The sequence below is a fragment of the Staurois parvus genome, unplaced genomic scaffold, assembly GCF_062004578.1.
Source record: "Staurois parvus isolate SC_StPar_1 unplaced genomic scaffold, SC_StPar_1.0 ptg000170l, whole genome shotgun sequence".
Lineage (NCBI taxonomy): Eukaryota > Metazoa > Chordata > Amphibia > Anura > Ranidae > Staurois > Staurois parvus.
This window is the reverse complement of record NW_028317966.1, coordinates 4,839,604-4,865,403: the sequence shown is the minus strand read 5'-3', so window position 1 is coordinate 4,865,403 and position 25,800 is coordinate 4,839,604. Positions and strand designations below refer to the sequence as shown.

The following is a 25,800-nucleotide window of genomic DNA, read 5'->3' as shown; positions in this document are numbered from 1 at the left end:
TCCCATGGTACTTTGTTGCCTGCAAGCAATGATTCCTGTACTGACTCCACCTCCTGAAACTCCTCCTCCCAGCACCTCTATAGTTCAGAAGGCAGATTCTACAAAATACGTGACATAGCCAGGACTACGCACAGTGCATAGGAAATATGCGTTGTGGAATTCAAGTAAATGTTGGGTATCTTCACAAAGTACATTTACAAACTTCAAGATAATTTAGATTAATAGAAGAGGGCTGGAAATAAACATATGATTGTACATTTTGACCAAACATACACTTTAAGCTAAGTACATATTATAGTGTGCTGAGGTCATATTTATTGATTCATCCAACAATGGTTATCTGTTCCATTAAATCATAGAGAAGCAATCATTTAAGATTACATTTCTTCAACTCCCTATTTTTTTGCCATTTCTGGTGTCCTCTTAGTTTTACCATTCAAACCTTTGGCAGGCGAGTCCTTCCAAAGCTGAACCGATCCTCATTCTATATTTCTATACCTAGAGCATGACCTGAATTACAGGGTTAGAGGAGCTAGAAAGGATTGTGGATAAGAGTAAGAATTACATGTTCAACATTTTGCTGATTCATAAAAAATATTTGATGAACTAAATAATTTCACCCTTAAATACCCAATGGAAATGTAATTGAGATGCAAAATCAAAGTATATTATTGTTTCTTTACATAATAAAAAATCTTTTTATCAGTGGTCTATGTGCAACATGCTCTGGTGACCTGACAAGACATGGTTATCTGTTTTTTTTATTCCTTCAATACGCAAGGGGGGTGCTCAATGGGGGAAATGTTTAGGTAATGGCATTTCTGTTATTCTGTTACCATTCTGCTGGGCCAGTGTCTGAAGCCAGTATACAGTTGTGTCCAAAATTATTCAACCCCCAATGCTGTAAAGGGGTTTAGGGACTATAGTGTACATTTGGAATTGTATTCAGAATCAAATCCTACAAGGACGTTGTAACTACCCAAATGCAACTAAAATGACATCAATTGTTTATGTAATACAGTAGTAAATGGTTCTTATGTGGTTTCTTCATTGCCACAATTATTCAACCCCTTAAAGACTACCACTCTGAAGAACAGAGGTTCATACAGGTGCTTTCCATCAGGTATTGAAAACACCTGTGGATGTCACCGAGCAGCAATCAAGCATAATAAGCACCAATTAGGCAGCTTTAAAATGACTGTGATACTCAGCTCCTTCTAGACATTTACTGGTGTGGTTACAAACATGGTGAAGGCAAGAGAATGGTCCAGGAAGACAAGAGAAGAGGTGATTTCTCTTCACAGGAAGGGCAATGGCTATAAGAAGATTGCAAAGATGTTAAACATACCAAGAGACACCTTAGGAAGCATCATTCGCAAATTCAAGGCAAAGGGCACTGTTGAAACGCTACCTGGTCGTGGCAGAAAGAAGATGCTGACTTCGACTGCTGTGCGCTACCTGAAGCGTAGAGTGGAGAGAAGTCCCCGTGTGACTGCTGAGGAACTGAGAAAAGATTTGTCAGATGTGGGTACAGAAGTTTCAGCCCAGACAATAAGACGCACACTGCGTAATGAAGGCCTCCGTGCCAGAACTCCCAGGCGTACCCCCTTGCTGTCTCCAAAGAATAAGAAGAGTCGACTGCAGTATGCCAAAAGCCATGTGGACAAACCACAAAAGTTGTGGGATAGTGTTCTGTGGACTGATGAAACAAAATTAGAACTGTTTGGGCCCATGGATCAACGCTATGTTTGGAGGAGGAAGAACAAGGCCTATGATGAAAAGAACACCTTGCCTACTGTGAAGCATGGTGGAGGGTCAATCATGCTTTGGGGCTGTTTTGCTTCTGCAGGTACAGGGAAGCTTCAGCGTGTGCAAGGTACCATGAATTCTCTTCAGTACCAGGAGATATTGGATGGAAACGTGATGCAGTCCGTCACACACCTGAGGCTTGGGAGACGTTGGACCTTTCAACAGGACAATGATCCCAAGCATACCTCCAAGTCCACTAGAGCATGGTTGCAGAGGAAAGGCTGGAACATTTTGGAGTGGCCATCGCAGTCACCAGACTTAAATCCGATTGAGAACCTCTGGTGGGACTTAAAGAAAGCAGTTGCAGTGCGCAAGCCTAAGAATGTGACTGAACTGGAGGCCTTTGCCCATGAAGAATGGGCGAAGATACCCGTAGATCGCTGCAAGACACTTGTGTCAAGCTATGCTTCACGTTTAAAAGCTGTTATAACTGTAAAAGGATGCTGTACTAAGTACTAAGATTGAATGTCACTTGGGGGTTGAATAAAACTGATAATGCTGTGAGCACAGAAAAGACATTTGTGGTTATTTCATTATAACTGTTATGTTATATTTGTCTGACCTACAAGTGCCTCTTTAATGTAAATGTAAGCAAGATGACTGAATGATCAAAAGCAATGTCAAACTGGCCAAAACACTCAATTTCAGTGGGGGTTGAATAATTTTGGACACAACTGTATGTCCTCTGTCTGTTTTTTAAAGACCTCTGTTTGCTGCCACTGCTGACCTCTTGCTTGATCTAAGTCTTGCCCCTACGGTTCTGTACCTTGTCTCATTTCAATCAGCTCTTGCAAATGCAAGTGTATCTGAGCACCCCAACCTGGGATCCACCCACAACAAAAGCCCATGACTCCTCGAGGGGTGCTGTAATGTACACTGGGCAACTCCTTACATTTTGTGCTCTCTTTAGGGCCTATATTTGCCTGGCAATGCAGAGGGTCTTCTACTACTTTGACATCTTGCATAGTTATTTGTGTGTGGGGGAAGAGGAGATGGTTAGAACCCCTGTCAGGATTTGTATTGGTGTCTCTTTCCAAGTTAGTCTGATTGTCCAGGTGATCATTGTTACAGAGACAGAAAAGGTAGAATAAGCTAAAATGGGTCAATTTTGCAATTTTGTCTGAGAAGTCCTCTCACTTTGTTTGCCACATTTCCTCTCAATTTCTTTGTGTATCTGGAACAGGAAGTGAAGGGAAATCTTTCCGATGGGCAAAGACAATTCACTTCTCCGTTCAAAAATAATGATAAAAAAATATTGCCTATAAAAGCAATGAAATGGCTTGACAAAAGTAATTCTACTGTGCTGGTATAGATGTCCTCTAATGAATGCAATTATACGGATATTTTCAGTTCAGTCCACTATACTTTAACAGTTTTGATTTATGTATTTCTGTAGTTTGATATAAAAAAAAAATCTTGTATTTCAAGTGTGACATTTCCTCACATCCAAAGATGTACTTCCAGATTTCCAGACTAATCCACTTAGGAGACATGTTCAATATTGTCTGCATTATGTTTATTTATGGCCCTAGTCAGAATCCCTTGTAATACGTTGCTATCTCCCCTCATGGAGGTCTGCTCAGGACATGCCATTTCATTGCTTGTGTCTGCATGTTACTGCTGATTCCCTTACAAATTTTCATTTCTTATTCTACGTGTTATTTCCAAAAAGCTTATTATTTTTAGATCATCAGATTAGAAGTTTTATCCTAACAAGGTAAAAAACAGACCGAAGTTATAAGAGCATGAGGCTAAATGTTTCATCTCTGTTTTGCTAGTCTTTATTCTGGGTTCAATGCCAAGAGAGCTCTTTCAGAGCAATGGGCAGACAATAAGATGGATGCCTGCTGTGCATGACAGGGGTGTAAACAAGCGACAGTGCCCAAAAATGGAGACACCATGTAGTTCTATGTCAAGCAACAACAGGATTTGATATCTATTTTTCTCATCTGTAGTTAACAGCCCGAAGGTTGCAGGCAGAATCTTGTGGGTTCAGATATACAATGTGTTGATGCTAGGACGCTTGTATGTACCATATATATGTTATCAGTGGACCTTGAATCAGAGAAATCGCCATCCCTTAAAACTGTGTCACTTAAATTTACCTTCAAGGCTTCATTTACATGGACATTGATGCCTGTACACTGTGAATGGATTGTTTGTTTAGATGTGTCCCAATAGACTTGAATGGGCTTCTTGCATGCAGAACCTGCTAGGGATGTATAAACAAACAGCTCATTCACAGTGTATGGGCATTAGTGCCCATATGAACAAGACCAAAGTTCCAACAAAAAATAATGTTTTGCAAAGTTTCCCATTGCTGAAACTGATTATTCCACCTGTATATACACAAGGCTATCTATGAAACAAATGCTTAACATTTGTTTCAAACCAATTTTTTTTATATAATGAGGATGAGTTAGAACCTCTGTCAAGTTTCAATTGCTATCTATATCCCCCCAAAAAAAGAAGGAAAATCAAAAATGTAGTTGTCACTAGAACAGAATTAAAGGAAGAATCTTCCAATGAGAAGACTTGTTCTGGTGACAACTGTCCAAGAAGGACATTTCTGCAATTTTAAGAGATTTCCTTCAGCTCCTATTGTGTCTTCAAGACACAATTATGTAAAGGGAAATATCATCAATGTGGAAGAAAGCCAGACAAGGATTTTTTAACACTTTCTTATGCAGTTCAAAATGAAAATGGAAAAAAAAAAGTTTTAGATATAGTTATAGCCATAATTATTTTCACATGTACAACCTCTACTTCTTACGTTGCAGTGCTACACTATGGTTGCACTGCTTTTCTTTACAATTTTTTATAATGAAAGTCTACAGGGTTGAGTTACTAAAGGCAAATAGGCTGTTCACTCTGCAAGGGAATTTTTCCCAGAGCTTAGTAAATGTAAGCAACTTTTACTTGGCAAGGAATTCCCAATCATGTACATGGACAAAAAAAAATACTATTAATGCTAAGCTAAGGGTAAAGTCCCTTGCGAAGTTAACAGCATATTTGCCTTCAGTAAATCAACCATGTTGTGTATCTCCTATAGTCTTTCTAGTTCAAAATGTTCACACACTTGACAGCCACCACCATTCAGTACATGAATAAGTATGTAATTTTTACCTTTTTATCACAAATCCTACCTGTATTTAGGATGAGTAATGGCATAGATTATTGGATTGTGAATGGCAGATGCCTTTGCAATCACAGCAGGCACAGAGTTCATGTATGGTGTTAACATATTTGCATACCTGTGGAAGAATATGAAAAACACAGATTAAAAAGTCAGACATTATCGGGTTGATTACTAAAACTGGGGAGTGCAAAATCTGGCACAGCTCTGCATACAAACTAATCAGCTTCCAGATTTTATTACCAAAGCTTAAAGTGTTACTAAACCCAGGATCTTGAATTCACTATATCTGGTCTCCCACAGTACACAGAACATGGAAGTGCAATTATTTTAGTAATTATAAATTGCTAAATACCTTTTCTCATCAGCAGTTAGTCTTGTGACTTCTATCAGTGTTCAGCAGAGCACTGGTTAAAGCTTGTAGGAGGAGTTTTCTTTCTGCTCTAGGAGGATGCAAAACCCCTGACCTGTCTGGACTGTGCTGATCAAATGCACTATCCCAAGAAAAAAAAAAACCTCTCTAGCAATACACTCTAAACTGAGCATGTGTAGAATGGCTATGGTTCAGTCTGTCTTATCAGGAGATAAGGCCTGGACATTTGAACAAGAGGAGTAGCAGATAAGTCATGATCACACAGTGGTCATGTGAGTATAACAAGCATGCTTTACTGTATATACAGACTGATTTTACTGTTGTGGGTTTAGTAGCACTTTAATTGAACAAGTTGATGTTAGAAGCTGATTTGTTACTATGTACAGCTGTACCCGATTTTGCACTCTCCAGAATTAGTAAATCAACCCCTACAAGTCGTGCATTATTTATTCCCTCTTGCTAATTATTTCTGTTTCTCTTGTGATGTTCTTTTTTTATGTAATCTGAATAATCTTTGTCACTATATAGTGACAAATATACCTAGGTCTTTTAACCCTGGACAGGATTTCTAATGCATCCAGAATGTGACGATTCCTGTGGTGAGGGACTCCACTTCGGGTTCTGGCACTAGGCTTGGGAGATCACAGGTGCCTTTTTGGAGGTAGGGTCTCTCAGAAACTATTAAACCATAGAATAGTGTGTGGATGAGCTGGAGATAGTCCTTAAGCAACAACTATATGTCCAGAGGAGCGATAAAACTACTGCTTTAAAGTGTAAGTTCAACTTTTTCACAAAAAATGAAACGGTGAACTAATACTCTGCACCCTCTCCATTGCTGTCACTGCCCATGCAGTGATGCTGATGGTCCTGTGACTAATCAGAATTGCTTTGATCCATACTGGGAGCCCTAAGAAAAAATGGGAAGGAAGAGCGGGGCTTTCAAATCCCTGGACCACTATATTGGTGCATTGGGAGTATCAGCTAATCACCCACGCTGGTAAGTGCAGCGGTGACTGGAGAGGGGGAGGCAGTTAGTTCACGTTTTCATTTTTTGTGAAAGGTGAATTTTCACTTTAAGCTAGGAAGCTGAATCTGTTTAATGTTGTAATTTTTGTACCCTGGAAAGAGAGTGGGGATTTAAACTGTAGAAGCCTGCGTGTTAATGCACACGCATACTGCAGGTGTGAATGGGCCCATATCATTTCCATTTTCATTTCACCTGAAACTCCATACGTGTGAACCAGCCCCATAGGAAAGACTAGGATTTGAACTTCTAATGGATCTTCATGCAGAAAAACATGGGTTTTGCTGCATGAAAACAGACAAGTGTGAATATACAATTTTTTGCTAAAGAATAAACATGAACAAGCAACAAAATTATATTAAAAATGATTTTGCCTTACTAATGCTTAAAGCAATAAATGCAACCAAAAATAACCAACAGATTTACTTTATGAATATAACAAAACACCATCACATTTCAAGTGCTTTCATATGTTATTAGGTTAATACAGAGGAATCAATAAGAAAAAAAATACATTTCCACCATTAAACATTTTCTGAACGTATTTAATCACTAGTTTCTATTTTGTATTATGTTATGCACAAAATACAATTATAAATGGTGTGTATATATATATATATATAGTGTGTGTGTATATATATATATATATATATATATATATATATATATATATATGTTTGTGTGTGTATACACATACACACACAATATTGACAAAAGTATTGGAGTATTGGGACATCCCTCCAAATCATTGGACTCAGGTGTTCCAATCACCTCCATGGCCACAATGGAGGTCATGGTCACCTCCATGGTCATGTAGCGCTACTCACAAATAAATAAATAAACACATAATAATATATATATGTGAATAAAACTGGTGACAAACCATGCGGACAAACACAATAGTGAAATCAAACTGGAGCTAGCACTCCATCAAAGTGCCACAATCTAAAATAAATAAGTGAAACAATAGTGAAACAATACACAACCATGCAATGTGACACAGACTAAATGACACAAATAATAATATCCTATAAATGGATAAAAAAGTGATGGTGAATGGTGATCCAAACTAAATAAACCTGTAACGGGTCTATACCACAATAAACACTATAGTAAACACATGAACATGCAAAAGACCTGTGCATAAAAATGACTGATAAATGATAAATACACTTGCCAAATAACTCCTAGTGCAGAATCATATATATCAAAGAATGTATACCGCTCATAAAGTGCAATACTGATGGAACATATAAAATGTATCAATAAGTGAAATAAATATATATATGAAACCAAACATAAATGTGACAAATATTCTGTGCCAATATTGTGAAAAAACACACACTCTTTGATCAAACCAAAATAGTCTGATCTGTGCACCAAAGTCCAATTTGGTGTTAATAACACCACTTAATCCAAAAAAAAAACACACTCGTGCTGATGTTAGTGACTGTGGGTAACTGCTGCCAAAATCCAACAGGTGGCTAGATTAACCTCCCACCTCAGAGCTTCGACCCGTGCGGGTCAAAGCATATTTAGGGGATCACACCCTCAGATCCTTCAAGCATACAGCCTCTCCACTGGTCAGCTCTCCCCGCAAATAAATCTCCCTCTTAGGGGTCAGCACTCAGGTGGTGACTCCTCTCCAGATACAGGTAAGAGTATGTACATTTTATATGTTCCATCAGTATTGCACTTTATCAGTGGTATATATTCTTTGCTATATATGATTCTGCACTAGGATTATTTGGCAAGTGTATTTATCATTAATTTTTTATGCACAGGTCTTTTGCATGTTCATGCGTTTACTATAGAGTTTATTGTGGTATAGGCCCATCACAGGTTTATTTAGTTTGGATCACCATTCACCATAACTTTTTTATCCGTTTATAGGATATTATTATTTGTGTCATTTAGTCTGTGTCACATTGCATAGTTGTGCATTGTTTCACTATTGTTTCACTTATTTATTTTAGATTGTGGCACTTTGATGGAGTGCTAGCTCCAGTTTGATTTCACTATTGTGTTTGTCCGCATGGTTTGTCACCAGTTTTATTCACATATATATATATTATGTGTTTATTTATTTGTGACTAGCGCTACATCATTTATATGTACTGTATTCAATAGATCATGGGTATGTGATTAGATGTTAGCAGCTTCTCCTAGTAATATATTTACTTTAGGATTATAAATGCAGGAGGTTCTCACCATTACTTCACAGGTGTATAAAATCAATCAACTAGGCATGCAGACTGCTTCTACAAACATTTGTGAAAGAATGAGTCACTCCCAGGAGCTCAGTGAATTTAACCATGGTACTGTGATATGTTACCACCCGTGCACAAAGACCATCCATGAAATTTCCTTGTTACTAAATATTTCACGGTCAACTGTTAGTGGGATTTTAAGTAACGTGGAAGCAGCTGGAAAAAACAGGCCACGTAAAATGACAGAGAGGGGTCAGTGCATGCTGAAGTGCACAATGTGCAGATGTTGCCAACTGTCTGCAGAGTCAATAGCTAAAGACCTCTAAACTTAATGTGGCCTTCAGATTAGCACAACAACATTGTGCAGAGAGCTTCATGGAATGGGTTTCCATGGCCGAGCAGCTGCATCCAAGCCTTACATCACCAAATGAAATGCAAAGCATCAGATGCAGTGGTGTAAAGCACGCCACCACTGGACATGAAGTGAAGTGATGAATCGTGCTTCTCTTTCTGGCAATCTGATGGACATGTCTGGGTTTGGTGGTTGCCAGAGGAATGGTACTTACCTGACTGCATTGTGCCAAGTGTAAAGTTTGGTGGAGGGGGGATTATGGTGTGGGGTTGTTTTTCAAGGGTTGGGCATGGCCCCTTAGTGCCAGTCAAGGGAACTCTTAAGGTGTTAAACATGTTGGACAATTTCATGCTCCCATCTTTGTGGGAACAGTTTGGGGATGGCCCCTTCCTGTTCCAACATGACTGTGCACCAGTGCAGAAAGCAAGGTCCATAAAGACATAGATGAGTGAGTTTGGTGTGGGAGAACTTGACTGGCCTGCACAGAGTCCTTACCGCCACCTGATAGAACACCTTTGGGATGAATTAGAGAGGAGACTGCAAGCCAGGGTTTATCGTCCGACATCAGTGCCTGACCTCACAATTGCGCTTCTGGAAGAATGGTCAAAAATTCCCATAGACACACTCCTAAACCTTGTGGACAGCCTTCCCAGAAGAGTTGAAGCTGTTATAGCTGCAAAGGGTGGGCCAACTCAATAGTGAACTCTATTGACTAAGACTGGGATGCCATTAAAGTTCATGTGTGTGTAAAGCCAGGTATCCCAATACTTTTGGCAATATAGCGTGTGTATATATGCTGTATATACTGCACATACATACCCAGCAAAGGCCACCAATGCAACGGTAGAATAGGGGGACCACGAAATCACATAAAGAAGGATGACAATAAGTGCAATCTTTGCCATCTTCCACTCATTCTTCATTTTCTGATACTGTTTATGAGATTCCTTGTTTTCATCAGAGCCAATTTTCTGCACAGCCCTGTTATAGACAAACATTGAATTTAACAAAAGTCCACTACAGGCACAGAAAAGCAGAAGTTACGTTTGAAGTTGCTGTCTTTACACAGCTTGGTGTTTCTTGACCCCTACAGATTACAGAAGCAATGGAGACAGGATAAAAATGATCAGTAAATGTTCTTAATGTCTGGTTCTGTGCACTTGATGTTTCAATGTGTTTGTCAACTGCGCACATTTTGGCAGTAGGTTACAATTTGAGTGATTTTCTGTTTTTTGTATTGTAGTAATAGATAGTTTGAAAAACACAGAACCAGGACATTACAACTGACAAATGTATTTTCCTGTTACAGCTGTAAAATGTCTGGAATGTTTTTCACTTTACATTTTTATAATAAAATGTTGAGTTTTAAATAGTGTTCTGCCATAAGCGTTGGTATCGCTTGTGACATTATTGTGGACTGTGACTTCACAGGCTCTTGTAGGGTAGTTAGCAAGGACCCAGTGTGGTAACTTAGGGCTTGTATCAGGCAATGGATGCAGAGATGCATCTATTGTTACTTTTCTGGCCGCTGCCCAGGCACTCCTTCTGGGGGCCCACAAGGTGAAGCATGCAAAATAAATAAATGCTGCACCATCACAACTGGTGAAATACCACAAGGAATCTTCATTTTGCAAATGCAAAGTAAATCAGGTCTTTAGCTTGGGTCTAACCTACAAACTCATAATATTGAAAGATTTAAAGTTGAATTCAATTTATGGATTTTATTGCATAGTTACAGTACATTGGTCCAGCTTGGACCAAGCAAGTATGCATTTGCCATATGTGTGTGACCACTGTAGAAGTGGAGCTATTACAGTGATCACTGTTATCTTCTGAGTCCTGTGCCAAGAAGCTGCCCTGCTGCCTAGTAACCACACAGGGATGCTGGCTTGGCATGGGTGCCTTTCATATTTTTATCAATGAATGCAAGGTGTTCTCTGATTGGATGAGGTGGGGAAGTTGGGCAGTGAAATCACAATCTCCACCTAGTCCAATCAGAGAATGTTTTGCCTTCATGGGACCCGTAAGAGCAGAGATCACTGTAATAGCTACAATTATTACAATGGGCAGCACAGTGGCTAGCACTTCCACTTAGCAGCACTAGGATTGTTAGCTCGAATCCTAGCCACGGCCCCACCTGCCTGAAGTTTGCATGTGCTCCTTGTGCCTGGGTGGATTTCCTCCCACACTCCAAAGGTATGCCGGTAGGTTAATTGGCTCCTGTCTAAATTGGCCCTAGTGTATAAATGTGAGTTAGGGACCTTAGATTTTAAGCACTTTGAGGGCAGGGACTGATGTGAATGTACAATATATATGTAAAGCGCTGTGTAAATTGACAGCGCTCTATAAGTACCTGAAATGAATAAAAATAAAATGATTCTATGCTTCCACAGCAGCTTACAGGTACGGCATATGCATACTTACTTTGGTCCAAGCTGGACCATTGTAACTATGAAATAAAATCCATACCTGGAGTTCAGCTTTAGCCACTTGAGAGGGATCTCCTACTTACGTTAGAGATTTGTAGTAGCCCAGTCATGCTGCTAAAATTGTGAACGGTTAATCTTTAGGAACATCAAGTGATTGCTAACCAGATAGAAGATCTGGCTTCCTATGTCGTAAGTTACACCAGTTGCATGCCTTAGTGATTGTGATTGTCTTGCATGATCAAACAGTGGTCCATTGCTCCCAACAAGATGCTTCTGCTTGTGTAACTTACTTCATAGGGTGCCATTTTGTTCTTTCAGCTAACAGCTGCTACTCCTAGTGATAAATTGCTATTGATTTTAGTAATGCTATTTAGCTAATAAAAATCTCCCATATAGCCTTAGCCTAAATAAGTGACTGCCAGAAAATAGTAAAAGTGGTTCTAAAGGCTGAATGTTTATTACTGTCATGCATTCTACTCTAAAAAACCTTCAGTGTTCAGCTCTCCGCTCAGCCCCCCAATACTTAATTACCTGAGCCTGATTGCGATCCAGCGCTATGTACAAGAGAAGCAGCTCTCCCAAGTCTCTCCCTCCTCAATGGTTGGGATTCGGCTTGGACACAGCTGGGACACAGCAGCGGGAGCCAATGTTAAGTAGTAAGGAGAGGAGCCAGTGAGGAGGGAGTGGAGCCTAGCCATGCTCTGTGTGCGAGCACGGACAAGCAGGGAGAAGGGGCCAGAAGTGTGTGTGTGTGGGGGGGGAATCGGGGTAAGTTTAACATGTTTGTTGTGTTTTTTTTTTGTTTGTTTTTTTTTTTTTAAGTTAACCTTTAGTATCTCTTTAAATCATAGAAGAAGAAGAAGGTCATCTCTGAAGCTTAAAACTAACCATACACTAGTAGAATATTGTTTGAAAACTTTTGAAGAATTTGTTTGTTTTACTGTTAGTGGGATCAAATCAACGTTTGTTTTCAGCACTCTTAGGCTTTGTTTACACTGATAGAAAGCAACAATAGGAAGCACAGATTGGGTTTTGTCCTTTCATCTTCCTGTAGAGGTGGTAAAAATCTTTGGGACAGTCCTCCAAAATTTGGAAGACTGGGACAGGACTGTAAGGTTCTTTGGGACCAACATGCACTCAAAATATATAAGAAGGCCTGTGACATTGTAACCAACAATACTCTTCATGTCTCTGCTTTTTCATCCAGTGCATGTTTACGGGTCCCATAAGCAGCATTTGTGATATATAAATTAAGATGCACAATGCGTGTATTTTAAATTCATTTAAGTGCTTCTCAATACCAGGCCATTTCCAGGAATCTTTGGCTATTCCCCCATTCCCTTCATGTTAATAAATGTTTCCAATGCATTTCTATAGACTCTTAACCCAGCTGAGAACAATGAAGGGGTGCAACTGTCAGGATCTGGATTGCATGCTGGTGGCACTGTGGTTCCCTGGTTGAAGGGTTGTAATTCTAGTGTCCAGCTATGGGTGCCTCTCAGCAGTCTCCAGTAATCAGTCTCATGCTGGCTGCTGGGTGGATATATATGTCCTCGTCTACCATTACAAGTTACATGAGTGTTTTTGCTTTGCTTTCTGCCAGATACTGTATGCTGTGTTAACCTGTTCCTGATCTTTATCCATATCTTGCTCCTGCCCTGTACCTTGCACCCTGTATCCTGCTGCTAATACCTGCTCCCCAGTTTTGGTTCCCCCTTCCCATCTGTTCCTTGCACCTCCAAATTTTCCCTACTTTTCTATGTTCCCCATTTTGTAAATATTGTATATAGTTACAGTAGCTGTTTTCTGTTTGTTAGGTTTATTGATCAAGTATTCTGTCACTGGGATTTTTGTTCACATAATTTTTTTTTTTTTCTGTGTTGGTGTTTGGATGAATTTTGTTTCACTGTAAATGAATCTCACTTAAAGCATACACAGTCCGGGACAAGTTTCCTGAGTGTAGCCACTCAGATCTGGCCATCGCTGCCGCTGATTCCTTACAGCAACACAATCTGTGCTTGCTAGTAAATTAGGTGATTCCCTTGGAAGCAAATTGAATTTACTATAACTGATGGTTATGACACCCACATTTTACAATTGAGATTATTTCTACAGGTGAAAAAAGTTTTTGTTAGGGGTCATATGCGCTATGCTGGATGCAACTATAAAGAACAAAGTATCTAAGAGGGATTCAGAAGTGAAAATATTGAGGTGTATTAACACCTGCTTTAGAGATTGATATATGTGAGTTATGTGCTTTATGTTAGTTACACTCAGCTGCACATGTACTGTGGCATAGGATGCTGGAAACATTTCAACCTTGTTTTAAGTATTAAACATATATCTTCTAGTTCACAGAGCACAGCAGGTTCCCAGCTGGCTTATGTATTTCAGGAGACAGGAGGATTGAGCAGTTCACATTTCATTGGTTTGAAGCTCCTGGTAATTCTTTAGCTTTATATAATGGTTTTGTTTTACCACTGTACATGTGTTAAGTCAATCACCTGTTAGTGTTCTTGATGGCCTTAAATATAAAGATGTAGCAGTAGATTATAACGAAAAGAGGGATGAAGAAGACAAAGCAGAAGAGGAGCATGGTGTAGGCTCTAACAGAGGGTGTGAAGGTCATATAGTCCCATGTGCACGATGTCATGAGGCCTTCAGGCACATAAGCACCTAGAAAATAGAAAAGTCACATTATATAGAAAACATTCTGTTACTGTGAAATGGATAGAACACTTGCCCCCCAGAGGATTTCCCCTCCTTCCTGACCAGGCCATTTTTTGCCTTACTGCATTACTTTAACTGATAATTGCGCTGTCATGCAACGCTGCACCCAAATGAAATTTATGCCCTTTTTTTCCACAAATAGAGCTTTCTTTTGGTGGTCTTTGATTGCCTGTGCAGTTTTAATTTTTTGTGCTATAAACAAAAAAAACGCCGACAATTTTGAGAAAAAAAATCAACATTTTTAACTTTTTGCTGTTAGACATGTCCAATAAAAAAATTTAAAAAATCAAATCAAACAAATGTCCTTCAAAAGTAATTTTGTTTGGTTTTATAAATGGACATCAACTTGACCCCACTAATGATTAGAAAATCAAACAAATCTTCCTAAAATGAAAAGTTTTGGACAGAATTCTTCTAGAGTATGGGCGGCTTTAATCTGTTTAAAGAGTGAGTTTACATCCAAAATGTAGATAATCTTGAGAAAAATGAGAAAACAGAAACATATTTAAAGTACAATATGTGTAAACATGAACAATGAATTTCTCTTATTTTCTTCCTTTCGTGTGATAAACATACCACTGAAACCATTTTATATGTTGGATAAATGTAAAAACAAAATATTTGTTGATTTGCCAGAAATAAATTGTCCTGAGCACTCTTCGGTGTTATCGTTAACAATGTTACTAGGAAGTATGTTAAGACTACAGAACAACTCCCACGAAGTTATGTAAACAAGGATATGGGTGGTGTCTGTAGTTCTGTGAACAATAGGGTGACAACACTACTCTAGGGACACAGCACTAATAGTGTGAATGAGGCTTGTCATTTTAGAACATCCTGTGTGCTATTTGCAGGATCATATAAAAATAAAGGAAAATTCCTGAAAAAGACAAAAGTAATGCAGCCACTGTGTTGAACTATTGATACATGTTTTGGTTTTTTGGGAAACTTTTATTAAACTATTATAGAGATTCAGATGTTCAAATAAACTTAAAGCAACCGTAAAAGCATTTACTTTAATGCATTCTCTGCAAAATCTTCCATGTTCAGCTCTCCACCAGTCCCCCCCCATATAATTTCCTGTGTCTTAACTCGATCTAGTGCTATGCCGAAAGAAGCAGTGCTGCTCCCTCTCCCTCTCCACACAGGACTTATAAGCAGGAGCCAATGTGAGGAGGGAGTTGGGGAAGGGCTGAGCCTCACTTTGTGTGTCTACAGATGCACGCAGCCTGGCTTAGGATTGAACTCACATGAGTGGCCACCAAGCAAGCAGCTTGTAATTGGGCACTCAGAAGGGAAGAGGAGCCAGGAGCACTGCTGGGGGACCCCAGAAGAGGAGAAAAGGGACTGCTCTGTGTAATATTATTGCACAGAGGTGGTAAGTATAACGTGTATTATTCTAGAGGAAAAAAAATTAAGCTTTACAATCACTTTAAGTAACATTTGACTTAAATTCGTCACCTTCCCCCTCAGTGGTTCCAAATCAACATGAGAAAATATTTGTTTAAGAATTAGAAGAGGTATTCAACATCTCATGTCTGTTGAGAGAGGAGTTTGTTTGTATAACAGGAGCTCTGTGCAAAGTAATGCTCTACTCATGTCAACTGGCCACTCATGGTGTGCTATCTAGCTGAATGGCACCAAGATGGTCACACTAAAGTTCCAACTCCATGCCACCGTCTCACTTCCTGGTTGTTGGATGCACTACCGGTGAACACCAGCACACAGCTGATGCCTGCCTTTTATGCATATAATGCTTCTTGTGCATACATTTTATTCCCTACAGCTTACAAAGAAGCCAGACTACAAGCCTGATTTTGATTTCAGCTAAATTGTGGATCTGAAAACCAAAAGCCCAAAAATAATTGGATCATTTTAGTTGGTAACTTTTGAGAAATATTAAAGGTTTGCTTTTAAATGTTGTAAATACACTAGAATAAACACCCTGTATAATACAGCTAATAGAATGTTACGGCTATAATTATATTTTGTTTCTTTATCGAACATCATGGGACACAGAGCAGGCTATTTATCACTATGTGGGTTATAGGCCACCTAGTATAGGTAAATGGACACTGGCCAACCAAGTTCTCCCCTATATAACCCCTCTGATACAGGACGTACCTCAGTTTCTTCACCAGTGTCTGTAAGGTGGATGGTCACTTAAAGTGTTGCTGTGCTCTTGGAGCATACCTGAAAGTCCAGGATGGTTCCATTAGAGAATCAGGGACTTTAATCAGATCCATTCGGAATGCTATGAACTAAAATGGATGGTACCCGAGCCTCCCTGGATAAGGAGAAGAATCCTCAAGGTTTTGCCTGTAATGCAGCCTTACGGTGCTGGACCCTGCCTAGATGGAACCCTGTGCAGTTTTAAATCTGACCAAGGTGCTTCCAGCGGGGTGCTATATGGAGCCAAGGCAGTAGCCCCTCAGCATGGTAGCATGAGTCCTTGAAGGTCTGTATGACCATGACCACCATGATGGGTCAAGGTTGGTGCCGGAAGTCAGGGACCTGCAACGGTGCTGGTAAGATATCTCCTTTTTTTTCTCTCTGTAAGGAGAAACAAACAAAGCTCTAAATTGGAGGGAAAAGGAGAGGTGTTGTGACGCTGAGTTTCCGCCAGGAGGAGTGCTCACTTTTCCCAAGATGTGCTTGCTCTTTTTGTTTTCGACCACTAGAGGGAGTGAGGCTGGAAACGGAAGTCGGCCATATTTTGTTTATCTGGAAACCAGGACACACATGGGCTGCTGCTATTGAGAAATCTCCTGTGGCTGAGACATAAAGCAGACTATTCTGTAGGGGCACGTAAATACTCCCCTGAGGGGGAAGCGTGGACCAGTCAGTTAGGAGCCACCCTAGGTGGCTCATAAGGCAACAATTTAATTGCGTTTTTCAGCACACTACTTGCATAGCTTTATCATTGTGATTTGTGTCACTAGTGGAGGTGCACAGGTTTTCGCTATCTGAAGTAATGTCTTCCAGAAAGCAGAATGGAGGAGGTGCAGCAGGAAAGGGCACTAATGTACCACCACCAGGTCCTGAAGAACCTAGGTGAAGGTCCACTGTAATATCTACTCCTGACAGGCCAGAAACTACTGGGCAGTCTGAGCCACTGTGTCTATCTGGCATTGTGGCTACTACTGGGAATTCTGCCTCAGCATATGAAACCAAGGATGATCTTGCTTCAGCCTTAGCGGGTTTAGAAGATAAGATTGCTGGGATGATTGCAGTAGGTTCTCAGGGGACTAAGAAGCGGCATAGATCCCCATCTCTAAAACCACCAATCCTGGAGCAGGAATGGGTGGAGTCTGAGGATGAAGAAGAGCTGGAGTAAGGTCAGACAGTAGAATTTCTGTTTGAGGAGTCACAGCCTGAGAAGAATCAGGAGGTCTATGCTTCCCAGTCTTAGAGATTTTTAGTCCAAGACCTCACTGATATGGTACGGTCTGGATTCAGGCTACCTCTGATAGAAACCTCTGTGGTTACTTATTCTTCCCTGGGCTCTTTGAAGCATTCAGAGTATTCAGGCCTTTCCTGTGCATCCTCTTCTGGAGCAAATTATGTATGCTGACTGGGATCACCCAGAGAGGGTATTTGTTCCACCAAAGAGGTTTTATTTCTTGTACCCCATGTAACAAAAGTTTACGTGTTAAGAAATGGGGTATTCCTGTAGTGGATGAAGCTGTTTCATCCCTGAATAAATCTTTAACATGTCCTGTGGACAATGTACAGGTTTTCATGGACCCAGCAGATAAGAAGCTAGAGTCTCTCCTTAAGACCTCCTTTTCCCTGGAAGGTTCTGCCACACAGCCTGCTGTGGCAGCTATTGGCATTTGTCAGAGTCTCTGACCATGACAAGTAATGGATTGGAAGACCATCAGTGCAGGGGGAATGCTTGGCTGAGGATTTGGAGAATCCTCTGTGTGCTTTGTGTTTCGCGCTTAATGTTCTTAAGGATTCAATTCAGCAAATTTCTCACTTGGCCCTCTTATCAGTGCACATGCACATGGTTTTGAGGCTGAAGAGTTGGTCAGCAGAACTGCCATGCAAAAAATTGTTGGCAGGTTTTCTCTTTCATGGGGAACGGCTGTTTGGGGAAGATTTGGACAAATATATCCAAAAGATTTCAGGGGTAAAAGTACTCTTTACCCTCTAAGAGGAAATCCAAACGCCCTTCTTTTAAGGTGTCAGGCGCTTCGGTTGCTGTGCCCTCATCTACCAGGCAGTTGTTTTGCCCCACACAGGTCCCAGCCTCCAGGGGTAGATCTCAGAATCAAAACCCAAGAAGACCCTGAGTGCAAAAGTAATCTAAGACAGATCCAACATCTGCCTCCTTATGAAAGGGTGCTACCATTTGTTTGGGTGGGGGGGAAGGCTTTTGAATCTTGTGGCTCTTATCCAAGACAAATGGGCCATTTCCACAATTTCTCTTCGGTACAGACTAGAATTTCAGGTATTTCCCTCTGCCCAGTTTTGTAAGATCAAATGTGCCAATGAATCCAGAGAAAAGAAGAGTTTTATTTCAGGCACTCGATTGCATATTGGCTCAAAGACTAATCACGGAGGTTCCAGCTGGTGAAAGGTTTAAGGGGTTTTATTCAAACCTGTTTACAGTCCCAAAGCCAAATGGGGATGAAAGGCCCATTTTGGACCTCAAAGGGCTAAATCAGTTCCTAAATGTCTGATCCTTTCATATGGAAACGGTTCAGTCAGTAGTGGACTCCCTACAGGAGGGAGATTTTTTAGCGTCCATAGACATCAAGGATGCATACTTGTATGTACAAATATTCATCCCTCACCAAAGATTTCTGCGGTTTGCAGTAGGGGCTCAGCATTTCCAGTTCATAGCACTATCATTTGGGCTGGCCCAGAGTTTTCACAAACATTCTTGCTCCGGAGTTGAGGCTACTCAGAACTTGGAGTAACGGTCACAGGTTATATAAATAATCTCTTGCTCAGAAATCTGTCGGTGCCAGATCTGAAGCAGGATGCGGTTCTTACGATGCAGATCCTGAAACAGCTGGGCTGGGTGCTCAACCTCAAGAAGTCGACCCTGGAACTGGTGCAGAGCCTTGAGTGTTTGGGGATGGCCCTAGACACGGTTCAAGCAAAGGTATTTCTGCCTGCAGGGAAACATTGCACCCTGAGGAATGAGGTTTGTAGTTTGAAGGCCAAGAGGTATCCTTCAATTTGCTTCTGTATGAGGTTGCTGGGGAAGATGGTGTCCAGTCTATTCCCTATGCTCAATTCCACTCCAGACCACTGCAAAGGTACATTCTGTCTGTTTGGTACAAAATTATTCCGGCCCTTGATTACTGCATATCTGGTCTCCAGAGGTGCAGAGCCAGGAATTGGTGGTTGATAACTCTCAATAGACGGGCCGTGGGCCCTGCCGTATTGGCCAGACCTGTTTTCTCAAGGTCCTATATTGAACCCAGCTTTACAGTCGCTACATTTGACGCCGTGGCTATTGAAACCCAGATCCTGAAGGATAGAGGAGTGTCAGATTCTGTCATCCCCATCATGTTGGGTGCTAGAAAGGAAGTTGCTAGGAACATTTTTTACAGAATTTGGAAGGTTTAGATTGCCTGGTGTTAGGTTCACAAATGGCCCCCATGAAAGTATGTTATTGGCTGGATTCTGTCGTTTCTCCAAACAGGGTTGCATAAGAATTTGGCTGCTGGTACCATTAAGGGCCAGATTTCAGCATTAGCTATTTTTTTCCAGAGGCTGATTGCATCTCACACTGTGGTCCACACATATGGTTCCTCCTGTCAGGTTGCCTTTGTGTTCTTGGGACCTGAACTTGGTTTTGGAGGTTTTGCAAAAGCCACCATTTGAACCTATTGGAGAGATTCCACTAGTCCGGTTGACTCGTAAGGTGTTGTTTCTAGTTCAGCCTTTGTTCTTTCCTAGGCCTCAGTCAGCAAAAGAGAGATCTCTGCATATCCTGGATGTGGTTCGTGCTGTAAGTGTCTTCTTGAAGGTGACAACACAGGTCAGGAGGTCAAATGCTCTTTGTGCTGCCAGAGGGGCTGCCAGATGGTTTGAAAGGTTAAGTCCCACCCTTTTGGGTGAAGGCCCACTCCACCAGGAGTGTGAGGGTATTAGGTGTCAGTGGCTCAGGTTTGCAAGGCCAGGTTCACACATTCATAAGGTTCTACCATGTGGATGTCCGAGCCGCAGAGGATTCTGCCTTTGGCCGTAGTGTTTTACGGATCGCTGAGTAGGTCCTGAGGGATTATTGACTCTGGCTATCATGGTTTCACCCTCCCCTCAAATTTCTTATTGCTTTGGGACATCCCACATAGTCATGAATAGCCTGCTCTGTGTCCCGTGATGTGCAATAAAGAAAATTGGATTTTTTTCTACGTACTTACCTGTAAAATCCATTTCTTGGAGTACATCATGGGACACAGAGGTCCCACCCTTCTTTCTGGAAGGTCATTGCTTGCTACAAAAACAGAGGTACTTCCTGTATAGGAGGGGTTATTTAGGGAAGGACCTCCTCTCTGATTGATCAGCCAGTATCCATTCACCTATAGGTGGCCTATAACCCACATAGTCAATAAATAGCCTGCACTGTGTCCCATGCTTTTTGGTGTTTTTGTTTCTTAGCATGTGTCTCTCCTTTGAGGATTGGGCCCCTATGCGGCCTTGGTTTACTGCTGCCACCTCCCCCTTTGGTTGTTTCCAATTACTTGATTGAGGTAAATTCAGTTTTGTCCCTATTATCAATATTCATACCATTGGTAGGCTGATTCGTTTCACCATTTTTGTGCTTAAATTTATTACATATATTCTGTTCTAGTGTTCTACTTGGACTGGTATTTCTGGCTCTCTTTTCCCTGATGTAATGCTATTAGTATAGCAGTGATAATTAGCATTCATTGAGCAGTTATTTTTTATACATCTCCACCTTTAAAAGGTATAATGTTCTTGCCTCAAGCTGCTAAATAAATTTGGAATATTTTTTGGTGGCATTTGATTCTTTTCTTGTATATCTTGGCAGTTAGCCTATGGGCTCCTTCACCAACCATTTGAGCGATCTTTATGTCCATGCTGAGTTAATGACTCCCTTTTCCTTTAAACTACCTACTAATTGGCTTGCATATAATGTGTATAATTGAGCCAGTCATGCAATTGCTGGTAAGTTGCCCTCCAGTGATTTTTGAGACATGCCTATGATATACACATATCTAGTTTATATATGTTCTAGTACTGAGTCATATATTTTGGATAATCAATCTGTTCAATATAGTTATTGACACATTTTGTAATGAGCATGATTTGTTGTTGTAGGTGCTATATCTAATATCTCCTGAAGAAGCCTTAAAATGGGCGAAACATGTTGAGAAATAATGCACCGGATATGTACTACTGAATAAGTATCATCACCTAGTTTGGATACTCAAATGTATATTATTATATTTGTGACTTTTAAGTGATTAATGAGAAAGTTGTAACTAAAAATACAACATTTATTTCATTGATGGCACCCTTAAAGTCCCGCCCATTTTCTTTTCATTAGTGAGGAGATTATTCTTGTCCTCTTTATCTTTCTTTGTATCCCCTCCTCCCTTTTCCTGCATTTTTTGTTGCCATTTGGGATGTGGTGCTTTTTGAGCTTCCCTCTGAATGCCCAAATTCTTGTCTCATCAATAGAAACTAACAACATAGTCTAGGATGACAAAGAATGCCCCTGCTCCCCCCCCCCCACTCCTCCCTCTCCCTTCTCCAAGCTAACAGACTGGCTGTAGACTGCACTGTCCACTGTTCACTCTTTCCTGTGAAGACCAGAAGCTCAGGGAAGCGGCACAGAGAGCAGGAGCCAGCAGCATTGAAAGCTGTAAACTGCAAGTGCTCAATAACACACGGGGAGATTTACTAAAACTTCTACACTCAGAAGCTGACTGGTTACTTTGCACAGTTGCACCAGATTCTAACTTCAGCTTGTTTAATTAAGTGTGGACAATAAAACCTGGAAGCTGATTGGTTTCTATGCAGAGCTGCACCAAATTTTGCACTCTGTTTTAGTAAGTAACCCCCAAAGTTTACTGGGAATGTTGATTTAGTTGTGCTTAATGTGCTAAGCTAAACATTCTGAGGGTTTAATACTACTTTAATGCTGGTAGGTAAAGGGTTAGCCCTAACAGAATACTGCATAACCGTATGAATGATGATCGCCAAATAACCTTGGTACAGTAACTCAGAATGACCATCAAGTGATTCAAGCATGATGTCCAATGTCTTCTATTTAGCAATACAAAGAATGGGAACATGTAAAAATAGATTCACTGAGAGGTCTTTTTTTTTTTTAAGCTTTTGCTTTCATTTATTGTTCTGCTTTATTTTTTTAGTCAGTTGCTTTGTTAAATGATTTAGTGTTTTTTTTTCTCTTTCCATATTCTTAAGAGCCAATTTATACATTTGTTTTGGAAAGCTGTGGGTGAAACATTATCTGCAGGTTTCCACTTTGTATCCGGTACAGTTTAATGTAAGTCCCCTATTACTAGACCCAATGCACAATGTACCATGCTGTAGTGTGTAAGTAATGGCATTGGCCATTGAAACATGATGTTCCCTATACAAAAGAACAAAAACACCTCATTCAAGCCTGTTTTTCTGGTATTAGTCAAAAGTTCATTCATGCCTGTTATAAAATGTACAAACTAGTCGTATAAACCTGCAAACTGTGCCTGATTACTAGGAGTGAGCCTAAAAGATTATTACCTTTTAAATAATTAAGAACATCTCTGATTTATTTTCAATAGTTAAGTCACATGTTTAGTGTCCCCAACAGCTCTCCCTTTAACTTTAACCGCTTCCTGTCCACCCATTGCCTATAGACGGCAGACAGGAAGCATTGCCAATGCGGGCTAACATACCTGTACATCAGCCCACCTCGGAGGGTCTTGTGCCGCTCACAGAGCAGGCACCTAGGAGCCCGGCGATCCATGTGTCACTGAGACACAGCAGATCACATTACCACTGTGTCTGGGTGATCACATGGTGTTTTACCATGTGATTGCCATGTTCAATCACATAGTAAACAATACAAAGTATAAGTAAAGATCAACTCTCTCTGCTCTCACTGTGATAGCAGAGAGAACCGATGCTGCAGCCTGCATACCTCCCAACTTTTGAACTTCAGAATGAGGGACACTTGAGGGAGGAAGTGACCTGCGGTGTGCATAGCGAGCTGTGGCAAAAATGGGTGTGGTCAAATGCATAAGAGTGGGAAGAGGCGTGGTTAAACAAAACCCGGGCTTCCTTGTATCAATAACATATGCTTTGATTGCTGTGCCACAAGAAAGATTCTCACGGGTGCAGGATTCAGGAGTGTGTCTCATACAGGGTGCAGGGTTCAGGGATGCATTACATACAGAGTGCAGGGTTCAGGGATGCGTTACGTACAGAGTGCAGGGTTCAGGGATGCGTTACACACAGAGTGCAGGGTTCAAGGATGCGTTACGTACAGAGTGCAGGGTTCAAGGATGCGTTACGTACAGAGTGCAGGGTTCAGGAATGCGTTACGTACAGAGTGCAGGGTTCAGGGATGCATTACGTACAGAGTGCAGGGTTCAGGGATGCGTTACATACAGAGTGCAGGGTTCAGGGATGCATTACATACAGAGTGCAGGGTACAGGGGTGGGTTTCGTACAGAGTGCAGGGCTCAGGGATGCGTTATGTACAGAGTGCAGGGTTCAGGGATGCGTTATGTACAGAGTTCAGGGATGGGTTATGTACAGAGTGCAGGGTTCAGGGATGCGTTACGCACAGAGTGCAGGGTTCAAGGATGCATTACGTACAGAGTGCAGGGTTCAGGGATGCGTTACGTACAGAGTGCAGGGTTCAGGGATGCGTTACGTACAGAGTGCAGGGTTCAGGGATGCGTTACGTACAGAGTGCAGGGTTCAGGGATGCGTTACGTACAGAGTGCAGGGTTCAAGGATGCGTTACGTACAGAGTGCAGGGTTCAGGGATGCGTTACGTACAGAGTGCAGGGTTCAGGGATGCGTTACGTACAGAGTACAGGGTTCAGGGATGCGTTACGTACAGAGTGCAGGGTTCAGGGATGCGTTACGTACAGAGTGCAGGGTTCAGGGATGCGTTACGTACAGAGTGCATGGTTCAGGGATGCGTTACGTACAGAGTGCAGGGTTCAGGGATGCGTTACGTACAGAGTGCAGGGTTCAGGGGTGGGTTACGTACAGAGTGCATGGTTCAGGGATGCGTTACGTACAGAGTGCAGGGTTCAAGGATGCGTTACGTACAGAGTGCATGGTTCAGGGATGCGTTACGTACAGAGTGCAGGGTTCAGGGATGCGTTACGTACAGAGTGCAGGGTTCAGGGGTGGGTTACGTACAGAGTGCAGGGTTCTGGGATGCGTTACGTACAGAGTGCAGGGTTCTGGGATGCGTTACGTACAGAGTGCAGGGTTCAGGGATGCATTACGTACAGAGTGCAGGGTTCAGGGGTGGGTTACGTACAGAGTTCAGGGTTCAGGGATGCATTACGTACAGAGTGCAGGGTTCAGGGGTGGGTTACGTACAGAGTGCAGGGTTCTGGGATGCGTTATGTACAGGGTTCAGAGATGCGTTACGTACAGAGTTCAGGGATGGGTTACGTACAGAGTTCAGGGATGCGTTACGTACAGAGTTCAGGGATGCGTTACGTACAGAGTTCAGGGATGCGTTACGTACAGAGTGCAGGGTTCAGGGATGCATTTCAAACATAGTGCAGGGTTCAGTAGTATGGTTCAAACATAGTGCAGGATTCAGGGATACGTTTCAAACATAGTGCAGGATTCAGAAGTTAGTTAAACTGCAAAGACACCAATTAAACATACACTTACATTTTAAAATCTTGATTAACAGCGTACAGGAGCCTAGGCAAGAATGCAGGCATCAGATGGATAACAAATGAATGCAGCTGAGCAGGACCTGCAGCAGTGTGAATATCTAGCACAGCCAGGGATTGGCAAACAAGATGTCGGGGTGTACGGTTGTAAAACACATATTGGCCCCGCCCATCCCAGACATCACAGGTTGGACTTGACAGCTGCACGCTCTCTCTCATTGCTGCTGCAAGCCCTGACTGTGCTAGATGTTCACACTGCTGCAGCTCCTGCTCAGCTGGAGGTTAGCATATAATGAATTGATAGAGTAATGCAGGACAAAGCCTCTGCACACCAGGACTGCAGGTCAAAGGCGAAAATGTGGGAAAGTCCCTCCCAATCCAGACCTGTTGGAAGGTATGAGCTTGCGAGCCTGTCAGGCTGCTTGTACACCCACAGACTGCAGTGCCAGCTGCCCCTATGTCCCTAATCACTGCTCCAGTGTAATGTAAATAAAAAATGCAGCAAGACCCTGTCACCTGTCCCAGTGCTCACAAAAACACTGCCATACACCATACCAATGCCCTGATCACTGCCATACCCCATACCAGCACCATAATCACCCCGATATGCCATACCAATGTCCTGATCCACCGCCATACACCATACACATGCCCTGATCCACTGCCATACACATGCCCTGATCCACCGCCATACACAATACCAGCACCCTCATCACTGCCATACACCATACCAGCATCCTGATCATCACCATTTCCCATATCAGCGGTTTTATCACCCCATATGCCATACCGGCATCCTGAACAACGCCATACTCCATACAAGTGTTCTGATCACCCCATATGCAATGCCATACACCATACCAGCTCCC

The 25,800-nt window shown here is 41.6% G+C and overlaps 1 protein-coding gene across 2 annotated transcripts in view; it reads right to left on the bottom strand.

Annotated features, from left to right (window-relative positions):
• Positions 1-25,800, bottom strand: part of OPN4 (opsin 4) — a 102,284-nt gene that overhangs the window by 18,494 nt on the left and 57,990 nt on the right. For both annotated transcript variants that reach the window (XM_089676485.1, XM_089676487.1), the window contains exons 5-7: positions 13,838-14,009; positions 9,724-9,885; positions 4,956-5,063 (exon numbers count right to left, since the gene is read on the bottom strand). In XM_089676485.1, the coding sequence (XP_089532611.1) occupies positions 4,956-5,063; positions 9,724-9,885; positions 13,838-14,009 (442 nt within the window). The remainder of the gene's footprint in view (positions 1-4,955; positions 5,064-9,723; positions 9,886-13,837; positions 14,010-25,800) is intronic.